Source organism: Miniopterus natalensis, chromosome 10, assembly GCF_054644295.1.
Source record: "Miniopterus natalensis isolate mMinNat1 chromosome 10, mMinNat1.hap1, whole genome shotgun sequence".
Classification (NCBI taxonomy): domain Eukaryota; kingdom Metazoa; phylum Chordata; class Mammalia; order Chiroptera; family Miniopteridae; genus Miniopterus; species Miniopterus natalensis.
Window position 1 is genome coordinate 70,884,333 of NC_142090.1, and position 19,934 is coordinate 70,904,266.

Below are 19,934 nucleotides of genomic sequence, written 5' to 3' on the forward strand. Positions count from 1 at the left end.
AGGCATAGTAATAGAAAGAATGGGCTAACATTTATTGAACACTTGCTAGGGCCCAGGCCCTGGGCTAAACATTTTACATACATCATCTAATTTAATCCTCTTGTTCAACTGAGGAAACTGATCCCGAGACCAATTGTTTCACATGATATGGCTGGTAAGTGACAGACCTGGTATTCGAACACCAGAGGCCTTCCTAACTCTAGAGGCTGAACTAAATCCGAATTTTCTGATCATGATTGCACCCCCAATTCTCTCAGTGCTCATTGCAGTTCTGTTTCTTTTATCTTTCTGTATTAGAGGAAGCTCCTGAGGCAAAGATCAAAATAAGCCTTAAGGTTTCTCTTTTGACCGGAGGGTATTTTCATAGCAGGGTCATAGAAATCAAAGACAGCCTTTCTTTTAATGAAGATCAGAGCTTGGTGGTTATGACATAATGGGAAGAAATGGGATAAATTCAGGTCCACCATGTAATCACTAAATTGTGATAAGAGAGCTTTTTCCCCTAAAGGCTATGGATTCCCGTCTCTAAAGAAATATTTTTCTACCACTTGGTGGCACTAGCTACCAATTAATTTACTGGATTGTTTTTCAATCTACCACTGAAATACTGTTCTCTATCTCCAGCTGGGAGGGATTTTTAAAAAGATTTCTCCTTTCAATTAATCAACCTTTTCATGTTTATATATTTACTTCTACGAGTTCCTCCCCCATGTATATTTATGATGCCTTCCTGCCTCTCCTAAGATAAAGTCCTTTGCTTTCCCTTTAGAATAAAGACCTTGCATAATTACAATAGTAAAGTTTCTGCCATTCAACCTGATAGCTAAAAGTGTTCATTGTGTGGCTTACCAAAACACGGTGATGACAGAGCTTGGGAAAAATGGATAAGAGGGCTTATTGAGCCATAAAAGGAAGGGAAGTTACAATTATTGAGTAGTAACTTATTAGTATGAGTTTACAATAACCAAGAAACTTCACGCTTGTTGTCTCAATTGAAGAATGAACTGAGGTTCAGAGAAAGGTAAGTGATCTTGTCTAATCTATACTTGGATGGTGTTAATAAATGTCAGAGTCAGAACTTAAATTTGGAACTTTCTGACTCTACAGCATGTGCATTCTCCATTGTCTCATGCCGACTCTCTCATAATGGTATTATCACATTAAGGAAAGCGGTTATGAAGGACTTCTAATTTTCAAGCTCAAAATGGAACCTCAAAATTCTAAGGATGCTCAACTCTCCAATGTAGAAACAAGAAGAAATAAGTTTATCTTGATAAAGAATACATGTCGTTTAGCTTTGGTGTACGGTAGGAAGTTAGAGAGGTCTAAAATGAGCAAAGGCAAACATTTTTTAGGAGGTATGGACTGTATTAGCCTTAAATAATTCTGTAGAACTACCTGGAAGAAGAAGACTGGACTAAATAATAAAATTTAGCCCTTAAAATCATGTTTTCTTAGAATACGTTAGGCTATGATGAAATGCTTATAACACTATTTTAATTTTAACATAATGACAGAATACAAAATGCTATGTGTGTTTTGTTTTTATATTGCAAAAATTATTATGTTCAGACTTACAAAGCTAAAGCAACACATCACAATATATAAACAGCGATTATCTCTGAGCGGCGGTGGGGTCATTGGTGATTTCAGTGTTATTTCTGCTCTTTTTTATTTTCCCAATTCTCTAGAGTAAACTTATATAAAATAATAGAATATTTAATTTACTATTTCAAGAACTTTGTTCTGGTCACATTACATAAGCCACTGAGTATGGCTTTAGCATTTAGAGAAGTCAGTGAATGTGAATGGGATGGAAAAGAAGCCAGCAGAGGCACCCCTTCTTAAAAACAGAAAGGACAGAAAGTATAATACGGAAAGAACTAATCAAAACTATTTCCCTCTCTGGCTTTAAGTTCCCACCAAGTGAATATATATTTGAATTAAGTCACAGATCCCCAAAGGGCACTCATTTAAATTCCAACGTATAACTTGGGTGGGTTTTACACACAAAAAAACTTAGTATCCAAATGGGGAAAACATCACTGCCTTGTTTATGTGCATGTCAGAGCCCTTGGTAGTAATCCAGAGCATCGCTAAACGTCCTGGAGAGTTCTGTTTCCAGTGAAATAGAAGGTCAAGGGTTTTTGGGAGCAAGCCATGTATTCATTAACAGCTCCTCCAGATTCCTCTCTTCCATTTATCATCCTTCTTTCTCCTACGCCCTGCTCCTACTTCCAAATAAACAGCATTCACAAACAGTTCTCCTACTTAGTAAACTAGTATGTTAATGACTCATGCAATCATTCCAATCATAGGGTGACCAACATCACTATATTATTTGCATTTCTTACTTGACAAGAGTCTACAGTTTAGAATCAATCTTGTCCATTAAGAAAGGCAGCCTTTTTCATCTTTAAGTAACTCTGGTTGTCAAAAAGTTCTTTTTTTTTCTTTTTTTTTCATTAAGTCTGAAGACTTTGTCCCTGTGGTATCTACCCATTGTCCACATTTTAAGGAAAGTCCACCCTTAACCCTGTGTTTTCTCTGAGGCAAACATGCCCTGGTTTCTCGGCCATCTTCATAATCACTCCTGAATGTTCTCTTGTCTTTCTCTCTCAGTCTCTAAGAAAAAAGTGTTAGCGTTCTAACTGCCTAGAAAGCAAATCAATAAATTGGCAGATTTTCATCTTTCACTCAGGAGAAGATTTCTTTCAGGCAAATATCCAGATCATTGGGGTCCCAATCATCATATGTCTGGTCCATAATATTTACCCTCCTTACAGGTATTTGTATCTTAGAAGAATTAACACATGTCCTAAACTAGTGAAAGTATGCTGTTGGGTGATAGATATTTTTAAGAAGTGGCCTTCTGGTGTTGGATATTCCAAGCCATTTTCTACTCCCAAACGGACAACAGAGATTAAAATATATGAGATCTACAATGTTTAGACATCTATAAAAAAACACCATCCATTATCCACTTCCCTTCCTTTACAAATTGTTCTATACTTTACAGAACTCAATCAAATTAATGGCATTCCCTCAGAAATGGAGTGAGGCTTGTACAATTTATATCCAAAATACAGCTTCAGAATCTCTGAAGGAGGAAATATCATGTATTATGTCATTTTAAATATTTGTTTTAAAGGTCACCATTTCCCAATACTCATTTCCTTGAACAATGCTTTGTTTTCAAAGGTGTCTGAGAGGAGTAACTCTAGTACTTGGAACACGTTGAGGGGAATGGTTAAACATGCAACACAATTTTAAGTTTTAACTCTGATTTCTGGGGGGAAAATAAGGACAGCCTCTGATTAGAGGAAAAGAGCATCACGGTTATTCTGGGGTTTAGGGCAGAACTAGGAAGAAGTAGGTTGGCATGTTTCTTTTCTGCTAAATCCCATGAAGAGGAAACACAAATACTGGAAGAAAACATAACCCCTTTCCCCTGACAAATAACAAGACGGCTGTGCATCGGCTAATAGATGAGATTACAAGGGGGAGAAGGGGACCTGCAGTGGCTTTTCAGGTGGAGTTACTGGCTACTTTGATGCATTAGAGGAGCCATATTTATACTTCAGGTCCCTTCTCACTCTAAGTAAATGTTAATCTTTGGGTGCTGTCCACTGAGGTCTGAGCTGTAGAACCAGCACCGCTCTTTATAGCCAGGGCTTAAAAGAAATGGCTGGAGGATAGCATCACTGTACCGAGTACAAACCTTGGAGCCAGGAAGGCCTGGGCTTTAAATTTGGCTCTGCAACATATTAGTGGGACTTCACGCAGCTACTTGAACTTCCCCGTCTATATGATGAATATACTACTGCAAGTGTCTAATGCTTATAGTGCTTTTAGAAGGATTGAGATAATTCACGTGTTGAACTTGGTACAATTTCTAATACCCAATAGAGCATAACTCAATGGTTTGTTAATAACTATTATAAAAATTGTATGCTACTTTTGAGCATCTGATGGATACAGACCAGTGTCTGAATTCCCGACAAATTAAAAAATATATTTTATACATTCCTAGTGCTTTTTCTGATTTACAGAATCTTGCCTTATGCCAACCTGTGTGTATATTTGCTTATGTCCCCTCCTTTGTGCAAGTGGGTTGTCTGACATTAAATCAACATGGATTTAATACTCAGGGATTTGGGTATTACTATGCTCTCCAGCTCTGGCCCTGCTATACTGAACTGCAGTTATGAAGACTTTAAGGCTTATGAGTGAACAACATTCTAGAACGTAGTAATAAAATGGTATTAATTTCTATTTGATACCAGAGAAGTCTTTTAAGTGTTACCAATATCGCTCGCCTCTGAATGTGATATTTCAAAGCAAAATGTCTTGTCTAAAATGGATTCATGTTACAAGAGACCAGTGAATGACACAGGATGCTGGTCATCATGAAAGCTTCGTCTATTTTTAGCTCAGCCTACAATCATTCTGCAGTTCAGTGTGCTCACAGCCAGAAGCTCGGTCAATGAACAGATCCACAGGGATACTGTCAAATACCAAATACTCACAAAACACTGCTCACATCTGCTTCTACTCATGACTTTCCCACTTTTTATCACTCTTCCTACTATTCTCTCAAAACTCAGAGGCACTTTGGATTTTCTGCCCCTTTCCATATCATTCCCATCAAATCAGTTACATGCTATTAATTCTACATCCACAGCCCTGGATTATCTTAGAGGATCGCCCTGCCCTCAGTCTCCCCAATGTCATTCTAAGTTCATTCTAAGCTTGATTTTTAACATCCCACTCCTTTGTTCATTTTGTTTCTTCAATGGCTGTACACATTTCTTGGCTTCTAATCAGGGCGTGGATGGATGGGTCATAAAATTTTGCCCTTTTTATTTCCATTCCCACTGGACTTACCCTTCAGTCTGATTCTAAATTTTAATATGAATGATGTACATAGGCCCCTTGGCTCTAATTCTCCACACTGCTGACTAGGTAATTATTCCTGAAATACATTGACTCGTGTTACTCCTACCCTCATAGCCTTTAAAACATTTTAGTACCTGTCTATTTCTTTTTTAAAAAGTATATAATTCAATTCCATAGTATATACTCAGGTTCCTCACACTAGGTCACGCCAACCTCTTCAGGCTCTCTTCTTCCAGCACCTCCTGTGCTCTGAAATCAATATTTCCTTTGCCATTCTCAAGCTTCCCATAGGTCGTGCCTGCACCAGCCTGGAATGCCTTTCCCTCCTCATTGCCATCAGGTCCTCTCTACTTCATTCTTCCAAGCTTGCCCCCAAAGACACATACTCTGCCAAGGCATCTGTCTCCCTCTGCACTTCCTTTGTGCAGCCGGGGCATTAGCATTCATTACATGCTATAGTTATTTATATCTATTTTCTATGTAGTAGGAGGAAGTATAAGTTTGTGATTAAGAGAGACTGATCTAGAGTCAAATTGGCTGGGTTTTGAATCATGGCTCCATCATTTTCCAGCTGTGTTACTTTGAGAACATTATCAAATTATGTTACCACAGTGTTCTCTTTAATTAGGTTCATGAGAGTACATTCTCCATAGGGTTGCTGTAAATATTAGATAAAATAAGAGTCGAGAGGGACTTAGAAGAATTTAAGTGCTTAATACGCAAGATAGTTTCTCCCACTAGCTATAAAGACCTTGGAGTCAAAGTCCAGTGTATTATCTGTTTTCACATTCTCAGCAAAACACTTCATTTAATGTTAGACCAGTAATTATTTGCCAAATTGATATATTGGGAAACTCCAGGATCCTGTATGTTCTGGGGCTTTGTATTACCATAACTATCTCGATCAGATCAGTCCCATTAAAAGAACGAATATTAAGAAAAGCAATGAAAAAAGAGGGAAAATCATCAGAATTTTAAAAAGGGGAAATTATGTGATAAAAATGTTAATATTATAATTGCAACTCTAAATAGTAGAACACAGAAAGGGGTCTTGTACAGACAAGCTGACAGCTTGCAGTAAGTGATGAGCAGGGTTGGGTATGTGTTGTTACCGACGTGCAGCTTCTGATGGATTGTCTGTAGTCGTGGGCTGTGGCTACGTACTCCTGAGAAAAAAAGTTCTGCAGTTAGAGCTGAACCCCCAGGCTCCCACTCAGTCTTCCTTTGCCATTTACTTACAGTAGGCAAGTCAATGGGCTTCATCTTTAAAAGAAGGAAGCTGGATTGGATGGGATTTGTGAGTGCCTCCTGCCTTGACATTCTCTGATCACGGATCTAAATGGCCCTATTTTTTCTACTAATTTTTAGCAGATGTTTCTCTAGTGTCTACCCTGACACATATCATAGCACTGTGACATTGAACATATCAGTTATAATGAAATTATATTCTCCATTCCTTTTATACAAAGTAGGAGATTAATTTAAATATCACATGATTACGAACTTAAAAGACACAGCCCACCTGAGAGTGCTTAGCCATGGCTGTGGGACATGGCAGGTGCCAATAAATGTTTATTTTCTCTTTCCATTTGAAAATGCTTTCTTAAATATAAAGAACCAGTGTAAATATTTACTTGTGAAGCCCTTTTCAACCCTTCTATGCATTCCTGGTCAAAACCTAACAAAATACATTATGCTCATGTCTATTGTAACACTGATCATATTTTATGGTAACTAGTCACTATATATCTGTCATTCCAAAAGGTGTTTTTTCCATTTTTACAACTTTAGTACTAACACAGGACCTAGCACATATAAGAAGTTCAGATGAACATTTGTTGAAGAATGAATGAATAAATGAATGAAGTTCAGGTTACTAGAAGTGGGGAAATAAACCTCTCCTCTCCCAAACAAGTTTGTTACTTGCCAAATGACACTTAAAATCCCACTTTAAAAAGTCACACAAAACCCGATTTTATCATTAAGAAAATTACAGTTGAGAGGCTTGTGCCACAGGAGCAAGTGACCTGGCTGTCTTTTGGGAAATGCTGTATGCACTCAGCTACTTCGTGTCTCTACCGTCAACTGGCCAGTTCAACCTTCTTAGTTCACTAATAACCCAAATTGTTTTAAAGGCTTTCCTCATCTATTGTTCATATCTTAGGTAAACAAAGCGTGCAGATTTTCTTGACCAGTTAATTTTTTCTTTTGATAAAAAATGTATCTAATGAGAACTGTCCAGTAGAGATCTAATGTGAGCCACAAATGCAAGCTCATATATAACTTGGCATTTTCTAGTAGACACATTTAAAAAGATAAAATTTTAATAATAGATTTAATTTAAAATATTCATTTTTATCATTTCTATGCGTAATCAACATTTTAAAAAACTTGAGCCATTTTACATTCTTTTTTTCTATACTCAGCCCTCGAAATCCAGTGTGTATATCTTATACTCATAGTGCATCTAAATCAGACTAGCCACATTGAAAATGCTCAGTGGCCACATGTGGTTAGTGACTAGGCTACTTGACTGTGTAAATCTAGATCATACCAAAGGTCAGCTGTGGCCATAAGTCAAAGAAAAACAAGTTTCTTCCCAAGTATCTTATCAGCAGATGATCCAGTGCTTTCCTCAGTTGGTTGATTTCAGTTATATGAGAATGCTATTCACTCTCTGCTGGTCCTAATGCTCCATTGCATAGTGGCTCTCAAACTTACATCATTTAACTCAGTAGATAGAAATTTCAACTTGATATTTCACAAAATCCTCATGTCTTCCTCTAAGAGACTATTCTGAAGGTTTGAGGGCCTAAGATGCTTGATGATACTTCTACTTGGCTGGAGCCAAAAATAAATTAGCAAAATCATGAGTTAAAATTACCCTCCTTTACCCAGAAGAATCCTTTCAGAATATCCTTTACTTCAACCATAACTGATTGGGGTATAAAGGTGGTGAATATTGCTTATCTTTCATAATGATATTTTAATTTCTTAATGTCAAACTAGAAAACTCAGCTCACCCTATCACTAGTAAGAACACTCTTCAATATCCATGGCTAAGGATACATTTATGAAAAAGAGCACTTTTTAAAATATGGCCCTTTATTTTATTTATTTTTAAATTTTTAAATTAAATTTATTGGGATGTCAGTGGCTAATAAGATTACATAGGTTTCAAGTGTAAAATTCTGTGATACATCACCTGTATATTCTATTGTGTGCCCACCACTCAAAGTCAAATCTTCTGTCACCATAGATTTGACCCCTTTCCCTCTGGTCACCACCATAGTGTTGTCTGTGTCTGTGAGTTTTTGTTTGTTTTTCTTGTTTGTCCATATGACCCTTTTAAAGGCATCTATCTTTATATATAGGTTGACAAATTTTTGAAGTGTTAGATGAAGGCATAATATATATAAACATATTTTTTATTAGCTAATTTAGGCAAATAGTATACTAAATCTGTTAATTTTGATTCCTATATGTTTGAATTAAAAAGAAAACACTCAGACAGAAAATATGCAGAGCTACAGGACTTTGACATACCCTGTCCAAGCTCATCGAATGTGTACAGCTTGATAAATGAGCTTTGGAATCTGTTTCTAAAGCCTTCCTGAAGGAAATTCACTTACCTAAGTTGATCACTAGCTCTTGTGGGTTTGGAAACATTAGCAAACTTCTAAAAATTAGCTTCAATTTCTTAGTTGCTTTGGAAAAGCACCATGGAGAACACACCACTATTTATGTAAAAAGCTGTTCCCTTGAAACTCCCAACTGGAAGAAAACCCCTAAAATCTGTTAAAATGCTTATTATATCTCCATGATAGTTTAGCCGTGCCAATAATTGGAGATCATTCTTTTTTAGTTTGGGGCAGTAGCCAGATAACTGCACTTTCCTGTTGGTTGAGCACTTATTTTAAGGATACGTAATATTTTGAAGGATCTGTGGAAACAGTGGTGGACCAGGACTTGGACTCTTGCCCTGGTTCTATATCAGTAGTGCTAATTTTCTGGGCTCCAGTTTGCTTATCTGTGAAGTGGTGAATTTGGAATAAATTATTTCTAGGTCAGTATCCAGTATATATCGTGCAAATTATAATTCTCAGCCAACAGGGAAAGGAAACATTGTAATGAAATTCTCTTCAAACCAGACTTCTATCTCTTCTTTACTATCAGCAGATCTCAGATTAGGCAGAAAACATGAAGCCATCAGAGATGCCTCTCACCACTCACCTTTAAGTGTGAAAAACTCCTCATCTTTATTCACACTCATCTTGCTCTCTCTTTTTTACAATAGACAAAGATAAAACTTATCAACATGAAACCTCCACTTCAGCTCTTAATTCAATCACACTGCACCTGCTCAAAGGGTTCCTCTCTGTTTATATTTCCTTTCTACTTCATCACTGACATCAGTGTGCAAAAGTGAGCCGATACCACCCTTAAACATAAAAACCTTCCCAGATTCCAGACCTTTATACGTCTGTTGCTCTAGCTCTCTACACAGGCCCATTTTCCCTTCACCAGGAGGCATCTACACCGAACGGTTTCCATATTCCTCCTTCCCACTCTCCCATTAGTGGACCTGGGCCTGGCTGACACACCCGCTGTTCTACCGTAAGCCATGACCCCCCCTTTCAGTGCTCATCTTACACGGAAGCCCTCTCCTTTGCGCTTCTCAGACACCATGCCCTCTTGGTCTTCAGCATATTTCTCTGGCTCAAATGCTCAGTCCCTTTTTTCTATTTCTGCATCACTATTCAACTTCTGAATATTATAACAACGAATGGCTTTGTCTTGGGTTGTTCAATCACTCCCATGGTTCTAAATGCCTTTACATGTATTTCATGTATTTACAGACTACTCCCATGTTCCTGTTTCTGGCATGGTCCTGTCTTCTGAACTCTGGACCCATCTAACAGTCCACAGCATCTCTCCGTTTGGATATTTCACAGGCACCTCTAACTCAACAGATCACAAGTAAACCCTTGATCTCTCCCCACCTTATACAGTTACCACCACTCCCCCTTACACACATACATGGGAGTTTTTCCTTTCCTAATTATCTAATTCTCAGAAGAGTAAATGGGATCCTACCAGTTGCTGGATCCCTAAATCTGAGACCCATTCTTACTACTTTGACTCTACAATGGCATCTAATCAAACACAGAGTCTTGACAAATATCTGTGCTTTCTCTATTTTTATTTTATTCTTTCTCTCTTATTCAACCATTGTATCTGCATCCCAGTAGCCTCCTAACTAGACCTGTGGCTTCATCACTTGTCTGACTCTAAAATGTTTTCTAAACTGCAACCTTAAGTGGCTCCTATTAAAATTAGGGAAAAAACAAAGCATGGCAGCATGTGTCTTAATTGTTTCCCATTTGCCTCTCCACTTGGACCAGTGCCTTCTATATGTTTCTGCTCACTTGTCATATTTTAGTCACTCTGGTCTTTCTTCAAGTTCTCAGACACATCAAAGGTTTCCTACCTCAGGGTCTCAATCCATGCTGTTCCCTCTGCTTAGAACAATGTTCTTCCTCCTCTTCATCTGCGTAACGTCTCATTATCTTTCAGGAAATACTGCTTTCTTAGAGAAGCTTTTCATGATGCTCTTATTATTAATAACAGTTATATTCTTCATAAGGCTGTATTTCTCCTGTTTAACATGTCACAATATGTCATTGATAATCTGTGCATTATTTATTCATTGTCTATATTCTTTTAAAAATTAAGCTTCAGAAGATCAGGGATCATGATTATTTTATTCACTGCTGGATCCTTCGAATCTAACTCAGAGCATAGACTATAGCTGAGGAATCAATATTTGTTGACTAAACCTTACAGGAAAGAGAGCTAAGGAGAATGAGCATTTGGCTCACGAGACCGGGAACAGGAACCTCTCTTGATTTTCCATAGTCCTTCCCCCACACCGAGCTGTCATTCCTCTTTTCACTCATTCCAGCCCAGTGCAGACAATAGAGCTCAGGCCCATCAAGTGCTTTTGCCGTTGACCCCAACATTGATTCGGCCCCAATTCCATAGCCCTGCCCCTGGAAGTCCTGGGCTCTGAGTTACAGACGCTCACAGCTCAGTTCCTTGCGCTTGTTCTGCCCTCGATAGATTTACTGATCTCCTCAGTGACCTCTGCTCTCCCCTCTACCAATTCTTCTGCATTTTATGCCTAGTGTCTATCTTTATAAGAACTCACTTTTCCACTTTTCTACATATATTTCTCTCTTTCCTTTAGTCCATGGAATACACTGCTAATTATGCACTGCTCCTTTTCCCCCTTAAGCTAGAACAATTTCTTATTTTCTACCCCCAAACAGAACACTAGAATAAAGCAAGGCACATAGATCCACATACAATATTTCTTCTATTCCAGAAAATTTTGAAATTTTCAAAATTTCAAAGGTTCAACTGGAAAAGGGTAAGTGTACTTTTTTATCAATAGAGCCACAATATCTCACAAATATAACCAGCTTCACAGAAAAATAAAATACGGTAATATGTACAACAGGTATGCTGATGTGATAGAAGTCCTCCATTACCACCAGGTCATCTTGGTGGCTTATCAGAGCGCATGGGCTCAGAAAACCACAGCAGACAAAGAAATTAAACCAAAAGCACTCAAGGGACAGAAGGAAATAAAAACGCCACAGTGGTAAATGGTCCGCACAGCAGGAACTAAAAGAAACCTTTTTAGAGACTGTAAAGTAACTGAATGAAACCAGCAATACACAAGAATGAATTTCAGAAGAAATCAGCAAAGTAGCATGTAGCTGATTGACATGCAAGCTCTTCTAAATGAATTTAAGCCCCCAAATCTCAGAACCTTCCCACAGGCTCAAGACCTAAATCTTTCTCTGTACAGAAAGGATCAGCCTCGATCCTCAGGATGCCTTTCCTTCACACATCCCCCTCCATGTTCATGTAATGAAACCTTCCTATACTTAATTCATTGTGCATTGTATTCAGTTCCAATTCTGTGTTATGATAGTTTTTCTTTTTAAAAAATAATCTGTTGGTGAATGGAGCTGGAACAGGGCATCAAGGGGATAAATGGTGATGGATAACAAGAGTCACCTGAAGTTGGGGTTAAGTTTGAGATGGTAGATTTGCACTTTGCTCAAGTCTCAAGAGTTTCCTCAGGTCTTTCTTTGGATCCAGTATACACGTCTTGGAACCAAGGGCTGGTGCTTTGCCTTGAAATTGAGCAGCAATTTCAACGGCCTTCCCCTCATGATCATCAAGTTCTACCCAGCAGAGCTCACCAAGCTTAGTCGAGAATCAAGAGCAGACTAACCTAGCCATTCTTTCTGAACACTTTTAAAGCTGCCCCATCCTATCTAGATGAGGTAGATCTTTACTTACTAGTTTTTAGGTGAACATGTCTTAGCTCTATCAAGTCCGGTCTCCTCAATCCCCCACAAACTCCTCGTTTCGTTGTCCCTTCCATGACTTTACACATGGGAATAGCTTGCTTAGTACATCTTTCCTCTATCCACTGGAAACCTGCCCAGTCCCCAAGGCCTGGAAAAGTTCTCCCTTCATGAGAAAGTCATCCTTGACCCCTCACTGATAACCTCTCATTTTGAATGAACTATGTTTAAATATGCTGTTTTGTGTCTTCCCGACTTGCCTTCATAATATTTAACAATCAGTTGAGATGTAAAATTTAGTCTTATTTTTAAGGCTAAAATTTAAGCTCCAAGAGGAAGAACAACTTAGTCTAAAATCTCACACTCTTCTTAGAACACAGGGGTTGAGTTTATTGATCAGTTGGCTTATGCCAGTCTCTTCTGGAAAATGGATACAGTGATTGGGACCTGGCCTTTATGCCATCCTGCCTGACTCATATACTCAGGAGCGGGAACAAATAACGAGGTCAGGCTTCAGTGAATGACTTTTCCTTAAAATTTTCCACACAATGCAACAGAAAAAGAACATATCTTGAAATAAGACTACAGCGCTTTAAATACTAACTCAGCTGATTAAATAACAGTGGACACTAGGTAACTTCTTTTTTTCCACATAAACTTTATAAAATACTGCATTCTTCACAAAGTTGTTAAGATTGGAAATAATAATATATATGAAAACATCCTGCCTAGTATTATTTCTACAGGATAAATAGCTCAAGCCACCGTCTCCTAAGGTGATCTACTTAAGCACTAATATTTTCTTTTTGCCTTGACCATATAATTTTGTCCAATATTTAATAATAGATCATGAACTAATGGAACTTAGAATTGCTTCTCGGGAGTCTTAATACTGATGCTAAAGATCGTGGGCACTAATTAACATTATAAGAATCGTTGAAATATAGATACTTCATTGATGGATCCGTTAATAATAAAACATGTAGTAAACACTGCTTCAAAAGCTGCTTGGGTAGTTCAAGCAAAACAGTACAAGCCTCCAAGATATTAAGTATGTTTATTAGAAGTATTAATTTGTATTTGTATTTTGACTTTATGACAAGACTTACATGGTTTTATATATTTTTCGAGGACTTTGTTTTATGACATAAATAGTAGTTACAGTATCCCTACTGTCTGAGTTGCCTTACATAACTGTCTAATTTATCTGATTACTGAATGTTTCTATCACCCTCTCCACTTCCGAAAGAAAACAAAGAGAGAGATGTGTCATAGCAGCAGCTTTATCTAATGCAGATATTTTGGTACATTTTTTGTAGTCGTTAATGTATTTACCTGAATTAAATCAAAAGCTAAGTAGGCACGTACTATACATGAAAAAAAAGATGAGTCAAACTAGAGTTGGTAAAGGGGGTTGAAGAAATATTGAGGAGCAGCGCACCACTGGTGTGCTGTTGGTCCCAGGCAGTCACGGAGCAGCATCAGGACAGGAGAGAGAAAAGGCTGCGAAGGCTCCTGAGCACTTACTCTGTGCCAGGCTTGGTCCCCACAGCTTTGTAAGCATTGTCTTATTTTCACTGCAGCTTCACAGCAGCCCATGAAATAGGTACTGGTGTTTCTCTCCTTGACTTAATGAAGATACATAGATTATCTAGTGCCACAGTTACACTGAGAGGGATGTATGGATCCAAACTATCATTCAGTTTGAATAAAGTATATCTACATTAGATCTGTATGCATGAGAAGGACAGCGTGGCTTTGAACGTGACCGATGAAAGTAACCACATAGTTTCTTCTCTGTCTCTCCCTCTCTCTCTTTCTGTCTCTCACTTGTTCTCCTAGAAAGACAATCAATCAGAGTCCTTATATACTATCATCTAACTATTCTGGCATTGTCCATTTGGCATGTTGAAGTCAACATCTATCTGCAGAGTGACTATATGGTAATTTGACTAAATTACTAAGAAAATAAAGCATCTTGAACAACTCTGGACTTAGTTATTTAGGTATAGAAATACTATTGAATATATATGTGTGTGTGTGTGTGTGTGTGTTTATGGAGAAAGAGTAGAGTAGTAAAATAAAAGTCTGTTCACTTCACAGGTGAATGATCCAACATCATTTGATCCTAAATTGACGGTTTTCCTCCTTTGGTGGGTGGGTACATACCCACCAAACCTATTCTAGCTTTTATTGAACTTTAAAAACCAGCACTTCAGTTAGGATGGCTGGGCTACACTCTATCTACCAAGAAAATTAAGTATTATCTCAGGGCCAAGTAAATATACAAAGAGGTTATATTTCTTGACCATGTTCAAAGAATGTATTAGATGATCTGACTAATAATTAAGTCAATGTAGAGAACATGCTTGAACAGTTTAGGCAAAACATCCAAATGAAAGACTTTGACTTTGTTTGGATTGTTTGTATCAAGCAAATTGTCAACAAATAGATGACTAAAGGTGACCCAGGTCCCTTGAATAGTAACTACATTTCCCAGTAGTTATGCTTAGCTTACTTATTTAATTGCTAATTATATAATTACCCTAACCTAACCCCAGTAGATAGCAAGTAGCAGTTGAGAATAAGAAAGAGATTCTTTACCTGGGCTCTACAGAGTTCATAAGTAGGCTTTATTATATCCAGAAACTTGATCAAAATGGTCTCTATGTTCAAACAATACTATTTATGCATGGAGAAATATCTATGAGATTACACACTAAATTTATAACTGTGGCTAATTTAGATGACACGGTAGGAAAAAGAACTTCAGCCTTAATCCTATTTAACCCTTTGAAATGAGAATTTATTTATGAATTACTTGCATAATTAAAATTAATTTTAAAATGAGGTATAAATATACAACTGTAGTTTTTTCTTAGGATGGGGCAGTGTTTTTATTTCATGCTAAAGGATATGAACCCCTTGTGTTACCTATTTTGACTCTGGTGAATAATGATATATTATCTGGTCAGAGACTCACTAGCTTCAAATTTTGTACATTTGCAGTAATTGTTTGAGGGATTTCTTTCACTTCATTGTTTTGTCTTTTTCCTCAAATGAATTAGACAGATTTTAATATTAAAAATAGTACTTTGGAGCAGCTATCATTTATATAGAGCACATCCTTTGTCCTGCTATGGTATGGATCAGAATACACAGTAGGCGAATTTCACCACAATCTTAAAACTGGCTCAGTTGTTGCCATGGTGAACCAGGAGGCCACATAACAGGTATGTGCTTTGACTATGCTATACATTCCACTCACCTACATGATCAGATTTATTAAGCAGATAAAGTTATGATATACATATCAAGTATGCTCCAGAAAAATAAGCAATAAAATTACTCAACTTTATATGATTTAGATAAGAAAAATTTTGAATATTGTAAAAGACTATGTTTATATGCCAACAAACAAGGCTTAGAAAATCCTTTTAATTTATTTAGTTTGTAGAATGATTATCAGATATACATGATGGAATTTAGCATGGGATGTATCAACTACAATTCAGAATCAGATGTTGTTCTGGGCACCATCATCTGAATCTCTAGATTTCCAACTGCCAACCTAGAGCAACAAAGTACATTTCTCTTGGCTCCATGAATCTGTGTGCTGGTAAACACAGTCCGTTCCCATTATAGATGATGCACTGGAGACTGACAAAAGTGACCATCACACAGCAACCTGGAAACATAGACTTGTCTATGTAACTCTCTGCTAATAAATCCTACACATCAATTATACTTCACATGTCTATGTCTTTTCCAAAGCAGTTTACTCAATGGTTCATTCATTGTTATCTAACAGTTATGTCTTCTTTTATGCTTTTAATGAGGTGACTATATCAGCTATAACAGAGAATCAGGAAGAGTAACATGTTATAAAGGCATTTCTAGTTCTCTGTCTCTATGGAATTATAGTGAAATGATTTTTTTCCTTCTAAATGTCCACCTCCTTTAAACTGATAACAGAAGCACTCTGCCTGATTATGAGATAGTAACTGAAAGTAATCTGTATAAGCACCCATCTCATGGATTTTAAACCCTTTATGTTGGTATAATTTTATTTGGAAGCCATTTAAAAATTTTAAAATATTTTGGGGGCATATAATCAAAATAGTTATCTGAATTCTTAGTGCACTTGACCTAGATAAAAATCTTATTATGTCGGGTTCCATATATAAGAAGTAGTCTTTTCAGAGTATAGTTTTTATTTCCATTGACTTCTAAAATTTAAGTCAGAAATCTTATAATAATGGTATTAATGTGCTGAAAAAAACTTCTGATGATAGACTATGGTTATCCTGACAGGTTATTATAAAATACCAACCTTTGTCCATAAATAATACAGATTTTTAATTCACAAAATACCAGGGAGATTTATAATTTTATGTGTAGTTTTCCTTTGCATCTCCATGGAGTCTTTTTTAGAAAATAAGAATTGTCATTATTATTATTTATTTATTTATTTTGAAAATATGAAGAAATAAATCCATTGCCTTGAACTGGAAAACAACCTCCCAGGATCTGGCCCCAGCCACTCTTCCCGGCCCCATGTCTCCCTCACACACCTAAGCCCCAGAGAACCAGAGGAACCTCTCCCTGAAACATAGCCCGCCCTGCCCCAGGTTTTGCCTTCATCACGCTGCCCGAAAGGTTTTCCTTCTCTCACTCTTCTCTGCCAGTCTGTGCACCCAGTATTAGCTGCTCACATTTACTAGGTGCTTACTACATGCTGTGCTTTTTAGTAAGAGCCTATTTCACCTGTGCTTCTAACGCACTATTTTACAACGTATGAGGAATCTTTGGCTAGTCACCCAGATAGTAAATGGTAGATCTGGGATCTGCACCCAGGTAGACTCCAGATTTCATTACTCAACACTGTGAAACATTAATTCCAAGTCTCAATAAACTTGCAAGATCAAGAGAAGAATAATTGTTTTCCCATGGATGTTTCATGGGTCACCCCCACCTCTCTTCCCTTTACCTGCCCCTGTATCTCTCTGAGGCCAAACTCTAACTGGTCAGGGATACAGTTTCCTCGACTAGGCATTCTGATCCATCTTAATAGCCTTTGTGTTCAACAGTAAAATGCCTTGCACATGGCCATCCCTCTATAAATGCTGGTTCTATGAATTCATCATTGACAGAATTAAGAGATAATTCAGACTCTATCAGAAATGACCTCTGAAAAATAATTAAAAAATCAACTTAGCAAGCTTATTTGATAAACAACCATCACAACTTGATATTGAATCCTTCACAAATTTTCTTTTTAAACTTGAGTTTATAAAAGTAGCCAACTGTGTGAGCATTCTAGTTTCAAATCCATTCATTCAATCACAGGCAAGTGTTTTTTTTAAATTTTACTGAATCAGACAATAGAATTCAATACTATTGTTCTAGAACCACAGGTGAATTTTGGTTACTCTAAAGAACCAGTTAAAAATGGAAACAATCCTTTATGATAATGACTGTATATATTACTGTTTTATTTGCTTTTCACTGAGCTGATTCAAGATTTTCATTTTCTGTATATACACATATATCAACTCATCTAGATAATAGTGAATAGTTTGGAAAGAGAGATAAAATCATTTAATTACTTTTCTTACATGATGTCAAGCAGATGCAACTTTTTTTTTTTTATTCCTGAAGATAAATGGGATATTTCAATACTATTTAGAGATAACCTAAGTTTATTCACTCAACCTCTTACCTTTCAGAGGGAAAGTGATTTGAAAAGTGAGGTTTCTCCCTCATAAGCCACCAAAATATCACATTTTCTTCCCCTTTCTTTAAATGTTGACATTACATTTCATTTTGACAACTGAAAGAAGTTTTAGAGCCTGGCTATTTCTGTTAAATAATAATAATAACTACAGCTCTTAAAATAATATAAGATGTAAAATCAGATTTAAGATTTGACTTTTAGGCTTTCTTAGTTAAGTTTAAAATATGCATTATTAAAATTCCATAATAAAGAAAGGTAATTATTCAGAGGTTGGTGGTAACTTATTGAATTTAGAACAAGGATTCTTGGAAGAATTCAACGTTAGAATTGAGCACCAGTTTTCTTTTAACTTCTGCAATTTAAAAACATTCACTTCACTTTGAAAAATTAAAATATTAAATTTTCTAAAACAGAATTATGCTAATTTTAAGAATGCTAGAATTTCTCTCAAAAGTGAACTACTTTGAAATAATTTTTCTTGACCTCATACATGATCTTTTTTGTTTTTGTTTTTCAGTGACTGAAAGCACAAGTAACTAAGCCATGATTGTTAATTACACCTATTGATGATCAGGGATAGAATAACATCCTATCCAATTATCTAAAGTAAGAGGGAGCTAGAGACCCAGAAGGAGACGGCAGCTTTCTAACTCAAAGGAGAAAGTTGATTTCCACAATACTAGGAACAGTGCTGAGTAGTCTTATTGATTCTCGATGGAAGGAATGGGTCCCTCAGGCTTTCCTGGCCAGTCACCTCAAGCAAATAAACAAGCAGCTCTTCGGGTCAGCCTCCTGACCTAGAGAAAATGATGACATTTCCTCCTAGCCTTAGCCACTCTCTGAGCTGAGCATCTCTCCGGTTAGACCGTTGATAAATACCGTGCCATTTGCTGTTCAACGCACTGCCTGGAACTTGCGAGAGAGTTTTTAGACGTGAGGTACAGAAAGCTAGCCAGGCACCGTTCCGGGCAGCGATTCCCGGGACGAAATGCGCCTTCCTCGCTCCCGCCACACTTCTCCTCTTGTCCCATTTCTCTCGCTTGCCCCCGGCGTCCTCAGCAACAAACGCCTAACTCTATCCTCGCTGGTCCCGGCACCAGACAGCGCTCTCGCGTCTGCATTCAGAGGCCCCTCCTCGCAGGCGCGAGAGGCTGCGCCGCCCTTGGCAGGCGGGACCCCCGGCACCGCGGGGCGCCACCTGCCCCCTCCCCAGCCCTGAACAAAGGCGGTTCATTTGGTCTCCAGCCAAGGAGAGGGGAAAGGAAAAACACTTGCTGGGCTCAACAAAAAGGCGACATAAAGAGGCTCAGCGGGCCCGGGGAGCCCGGGCAGGCCGGGGAGATTCACGGCCCCCTCGCCTCCCCGGGGAGGGGTGCCTAGCGCGCGCGGACCGTCGCCCTAAAGAGGTAAAGAGTGAAATGGCTCAACGTACACACACCCCGCTCCATACCGGGGACGAGTCTCCGAGCTGCGGCTTGTGCTGTCGGAGGGCCAGGCTGAAGCTGACCGCCCCCACGGCCACGCTGGACACCCCCAGCCCTATCTCCAGCACGGAGAGCACCAGCAGGCTCCCAATAATCTGGCCGCTGGTGCACATCCTTCCTCGGGCATCATTCCTTCCAGATCAGAGCGGGAAACCGACCATCCGCCTTCTTTCTTCCACTCTCCTCCTTCCCCCCCACCCCTCTTTTCCTCCCCCTGCCAGACCCCCCAAAACTTTTTCTTTCTTCACCAGCGAAGCATTATCCACAAGGGCCGGGTTTCCAGAGCCGGAGACCCTCTCGCCTCGATCGGGCCACAGGCGACACAGCTGCTCCGCGCGCCCGGGCGCGTTCAGACGGGGATGGGGGGAGGATCGGCGGCCGGAGCCCCGCGGAGGAGCCGAGACCGGCCGCGGGGCTTCCCGCCGGGAG

At 38.4% G+C, this 19,934-nt stretch overlaps 1 protein-coding gene across 2 annotated transcripts in view; it reads right to left on the bottom strand.

Annotated features, from left to right (window-relative positions):
- TMEM196 (transmembrane protein 196) overlaps positions 1-19,621 on the bottom strand; it is a 41,473-nt gene extending 21,852 nt beyond the window's left edge. The window contains exon 1 of one of the 2 annotated variants that reach the window (XM_016217066.2): positions 19,472-19,621. In XM_016217066.2, coding sequence (XP_016072552.1) covers positions 19,472-19,618 — 147 coding nt within the window. In that variant the 5' untranslated portion in view covers positions 19,619-19,621. Of the gene's footprint in view, positions 1-19,453 lie in introns of both variants that reach the window. The other variant, XM_087821422.1, reaches the window with a different exon arrangement.
- Between the last annotated feature and the right edge of the window lie 313 nt (positions 19,622-19,934).